General features: G+C 38.1%; 1 protein-coding gene across 1 annotated transcript; it reads left to right on the top strand.

Moving 5' to 3' along the window:
- The first annotated feature begins 212 nt into the window (after positions 1-212).
- Positions 213-5,059, top strand: LOC116521240 (keratin, type I cytoskeletal 10-like). Its single transcript, XM_032235928.1, has 6 exons — positions 213-812; positions 2,136-2,218; positions 2,630-2,786; positions 3,700-3,864; positions 4,537-4,662; positions 4,814-5,059. The coding sequence occupies exons 1-6, from the start codon at positions 213-215 to the stop codon at positions 5,057-5,059; spliced, it is 1,377 nt and encodes a 458-aa protein (XP_032091819.1).
- The last annotated feature ends 301 nt before the right edge of the window (positions 5,060-5,360 follow it).

Here is a 5,360-nt window from a genome sequence, read left to right as displayed (position 1 = left end):
AAAAAACCTCCCATTGGGAGATAAATCTTGGCATAAACAAAGGGATTGGCAAATACCATGGGAGGGACCAGGAACAGCCTTTGTGGCAACTCCCTCCACTGGGGATATAAATAAGGGCAAATGGAATGAAGGATTACAGTTGGAATTTCAGTACCAGGCTGTCCAGCTAAAGTGGGCCTTTTCCAATATTTGGATTCTAAATCTAAACCACTATGAGTTGCAGCACTAAGGGTGGTGGAAGCAGTGTTGGTGGTGGCAGGATCTGTGGTGGAAGCAGCATCAAGATTACATCCTCAGGGTCCTCAAGAGGACTTTCTGGAAAAAGTTATGGAGGATCCCGGAGTGGCTATGGAGGAGGTGGTTTCAGCAGTGGTAGCTGTGGGAGAATTAGTAGAGGGAGAATAAGCTATGGAGGTAGCTGCTATGGTGGTGGCAGCTATGGTGGTGGCAGCTATGGTGGTGGAAGTTATGGTGGCCATGGGGGAAGTGGATATGGTGGTGTTTGCTATGGTGGTGGCAGCTATGGTGGTGGCAGTTATGGCGGTGGCAGCTATGGTGGTGGTTCTGGCTACCCATTCAGCAGTGGTAGTTTTAGTGGTGGTGATGGAGGCCTCTTCTCCAGCAATGAAAAGGCAACCATGCAGAATCTTAATGATCGCCTGGCTAATTATCTGGACCAGGTGAAAAGACTGGAAGATGAAAATTGTCAGCTTGAGATCTGGATCAAAGAATGGTATCAGAAGCATGGTGATATTGGACCAGACAAGGACTATAGTCACTATTACCAAGAAATTGACCAACTCTACAATGAGGTATGTATACAATCTGTGATCATACGGTAGATTACTGCTTTAATGCCATCTATATAAAAGATGAAGTGGGAAGGCCCCTAGAAATGAAAGAGAATTTGGAAGGAGAAATGGCAGGAAGAGAAAAGAGATCAATAGATCAATATTGTAGGACATGAGATGAGATAGAAATAATCATTTTCTAAATAAGGATAGAGTTTAATCCTACATTAATTGTTCCTTTCACACTAATGCTAATTTAATTCTTCATAATCTACAGCTTCTCTAAATTAATGAAAATGAAAACCAATCATATTCCTGCCCCCTTCTCACATTACTACACAGAAAAAAGCTAATGAGAAAAAAAGACAACATCAGTATAAGAATTAGTTCTTTTGTGGCAGTGGCAGCAGCCTTTTAAATTATTTATTTGGACTGTGCAGATATTCACTGAAGTTTGAAATATGAGTTGACAACACCTAAGACCAAACTTGTCTTTTTCCAAGATTGTGCTGCGAATGAGAAAGGTTGCCATAGCAGCTTTGGAAGGAGATATTCTTATGAGAGGTGACATGCATATTTCAAATTACATTTGCCCTTAGAATCTGGATTATGGCTCCTATGCTTCATTCTTGTTAGATTGTGATTAATACTGATATGATAACTTAAAGATTAGTTACTAATTTAACAAATTATTAACTGAAAATATTCTTAATTCTCTAAATGCATCATTTGATCATTCAGTCTGTATTTAATACAGATCAACCATATAATGTAAACAAAAAAATAACAGGTTGATGTCAGCAGGGTTTCCAAGAGATATATTTTAGCAGAGATATTATTTTCTTCAAATAGATTTACTGAGAACATCATATATAACAAGACTGAATTATTTAGAAATATTTGTTTAGAGATCAAACAAAAAAGAAGAAATATATTAAAGAGAGGTATTTGGCAAAAATGGAACCCCTGGGAGACAAGAAATCCTGTAATGATAATTAGCTATGAAGTACACATATTTTATGTACTTTAAAATGGGAAATGTTACTTTTACTTTCACTCTCTGTGTTTTAGGATTTCTTGGTATCTTTTCTAGCAAGGTATAAAAAAGAACCCAATCTAGAATATTGATAGACATCAGTTTGGGAAGTAGATTCAAATCCTTATTTGCCATAATGAAAGGGGGCAGGAAGCACAGATGATTCCATGTCTACTGCACAGAACTATCCATCTAGGCATTGATTCAAGTATGTGTGTTCACTAGTTAATACTTGGAACACCAGATGACAATAGATGGTTTACTTATTGCTGTGTCATAAACAACTCTATTATTTATTTATTTTTCAGCTGATTGCTGAAACAGATGATTATAACAAAATTCTGCTGAATATAGATAACACCAGGATGACTGCTGAAGATTTTAAGTTGAAGTGAGTATGATTCACTTCACTTGCTTCCTTCTAATCTTGCTGCACTCAGTGATTTTACCTGAGAAAGGGATTCACCACTTTCTTGATTACAAACTCCAAGTAGCTAGTAATAGTACAATTCAAAGATGGGAGGTTTCACACAATCACATTGTGCAAAATGTCCCTTTTCAGAATTTCTCCAGCTTAAAGTGCTTTTTTGGGGGGAAGACACTCCATTTCATCCACTTTCTCTCCTGTTTTTCCATGAGTTCTTCTCCTTAAATAAACCTTCATCCTTCAATAATCTCTGAGCATCTTCACTCTTCACTGTACTTTGGGGGATTGTTGACCTTTTTCCACTAGGATTTGTTTTTTGGTGCACTTTGTGCAAATGTGTTAATCATGAAACCTGTAAACTCTCCTGTGGAATAGATATAACACTGAAGCTGGTCTCCGTCAGAATGTGGAGGCTGACATCAATGGATTACGCCCACTCTTGGATCAACTCACTCTTGCCAAGTCAGAACTGGAAATGCAATTTGAATCCCTCAAAGAAGAGCTGATATGTCTGAAGAAGAATCATGAGGAGGTAAGAGCACCAGTGAACAGAAGTCTAACATTCAGAGCTTCTGACCCTTACTTTTCAGGTAATAGGCTATCCACCACCCACTTTGTTTGAGAGCAAAATTCAAAGAATGAATTGAATGACACCCAAAAATATTTCACTGCTGTTCCTTGATATATCTTGTGCCAGGCAACACTTCTGTAGTAAAGAGTCGGTGACACAATTCAAAACAAAACAGCATCCAGGAAACAAATGTCTTTGAAGTGGCACCTTGCCCTTCATTTTGTGAAGATGCAGTAATCTACTTTCTCACCAAATCTCACATTTTCACATTTTATAGGCCTACTTCTTCTTTTATTTTTTTTCATAGGGAAAGATGGATAAATTTAATAAAGATGGGATATAAATAAATATTATGCACAGATGCACACACAAACTGGTTCAGTAGGCAAATTCAGAATTTGGAGAGCAGATTGTGGTTTGAACAATCACAAAATTGTTGCCACAGTGAGTCTGAGCAACTCAAAGGGCCCATACATGAGGGGTGGGGGAAGCTACTGCTACCCATGATTATATTTACTGGGAATAACCATCTAGTACTTTGTTTTTTAAGAATATTTTTGCATAGTGACCAAATGTTGAGTCCTTTTGCATTTCATGTCAGAACCCTAACCTCAGAGAGAGGGAAGGGAGACTGAAGAAATCATGGAACTATAAGAAGTTATATTGTCCATAGATAGACCTGGATTACAAAACAATTGTATGCCAGGCATTGACCTGTCATAAAAACATTTTCTTTCATGAGAAGGAAATGTAAAACATCTTTCTACTTTATTTTGGGTTTTTTTTTAACATTACAAATTGAGTTATTCTCCTTTTAAAATGTTTTTTTAGTGTCAATTTCTTATGATTCATTTCTTCATCCCCATTACTACAGACACTGAGAGGACTCCGAGGCCAGAGAGGCCATGGTGATGTCAGTGTTGAAGTGAATGCTGCGCCTGGACAAGACTTGAAACAACGTTTAGATCAGCTCCGGTGTGAATATGAAAACATCATTGAACAAAACCGAAAAGAGGTTGAAGCCTGGTATGAAAGCAAGGCAAGTGAAATATATTTAAACAGTCTGTTCATCTTCCAGTGATTAGAAAATATAAATGCTTTTCATTACCCACAACATATAGAAATATTTTGTGGGCTTTGATGACAAGAGCCAAAAGAAGCCCAAGTTGTAGGTTGAAAGAAATAGCTAAATATCTATTTGTATATCCCCAAGACATCCTAGAAGCAATCTGAATAAGGTTGGAGAAATTGGAGATGAAAAGCAGGAGATATGGGAGTCCCACAAAAAATGTCTGAAATTGCAGGTGGTGAGAAAAAAGTGATTAGCATAATTCTTAACATAAAACAGATTAACAGTTCATTGACAATAATAGCTCAATTCAGGGAAACCCACAAATAAGGAGAAAACAACAACAATAATCCCTTTTCCATCCCTTCCCCCAAGCAAAACAGGCAATCAGTCCCATTGTGCCCCTTTGAAGGGTTGTGCAGTTGGAGCAGTGCAATGGAATAGCGCCTATAAAAGAGCGGCTGTGGAAGGAGAGGGGCTTTGGAGAAAGAAAGAAATGGACTAGCATGTTAGGATGAATCAGATATTTTCAAAAGAAGAGATCTTAACATGGTCTAACTCCACTGCCAATTCTACACCAAATTTTCCCATGCCCCCAAATTACCTTCTTTTTTCTTATTTTTATTCCTTTGATTCTTTCAGATGGAAGAGGTTCGCCAAGAAGTGACTTCAAGTGATCAGGAAATAAGTTCAAGCAACCATCAACTTTCAGAACTGAGACGCGAGTACCAAACCCTTGAGATTGAGCTCCAGTCCCAAATAAGCCTGGTAAGTGACAGCATGTGGAAACGATTAAGTCAGCATGTTATACAAATCATTGTCTAGTAACTAAATATTTCTATTCTCCCTTCTCTTCTGCTAAAAGAACCTCAGCATTTTCTTGAAGATCAGGTCCTATGTATTGCCTTTCTATTTTCAGATTCAATCTATGCAAACCAATCTGGAGGATACAGAACGTCGATACAACATGCAGCTACAACAGATTCAGAATATGATTGAACCAGTAGAAGGAGAATTGGCTAGCATCCGGTGTGAGATTGAAAGTCAGAATCAAGAATATCAGCTTCTCCTTGGCATCAAAACTCGTCTGGAACAGGAAATCTGCCAATACCGCCGATTGCTTGAGGAAGGGCAGCAAGAAATGTATGTTGACCAGGAAATGTGAATTGATTGCTTTCCAGGCAGGAGTTAGGCTCTGTGCTCTTGAACAAAGCTTGCTGATAATCATTTATCATTAAATCATAAGCATCTCCTGGAAGGTTCTAGCCCCTTTAGGGTGTCGTATTATACTTAATTTGTGAGCATTCCGCACAACCTTAACACCTTGACATTGCTTCAGTGACTTTTTTATGAGAAGTTACCATTGCCTTTAGAGTAAATGTAATACTGCAGAATTTCAGTTCATATGGAAGCCAAGGAGGATAGAGTTGAGCTGTACTCAAACTCCAGTTTTGTTGGTTTCCCTG

The sequence above is a fragment of the Thamnophis elegans genome, chromosome Z (assembly GCF_009769535.1).
Source record: "Thamnophis elegans isolate rThaEle1 chromosome Z, rThaEle1.pri, whole genome shotgun sequence".
Lineage (NCBI taxonomy): Eukaryota > Metazoa > Chordata > Lepidosauria > Squamata > Colubridae > Thamnophis > Thamnophis elegans.
Note: the sequence above shows the minus strand (reverse complement) of the source record. Positions and strands in the feature narration are given on the sequence as shown.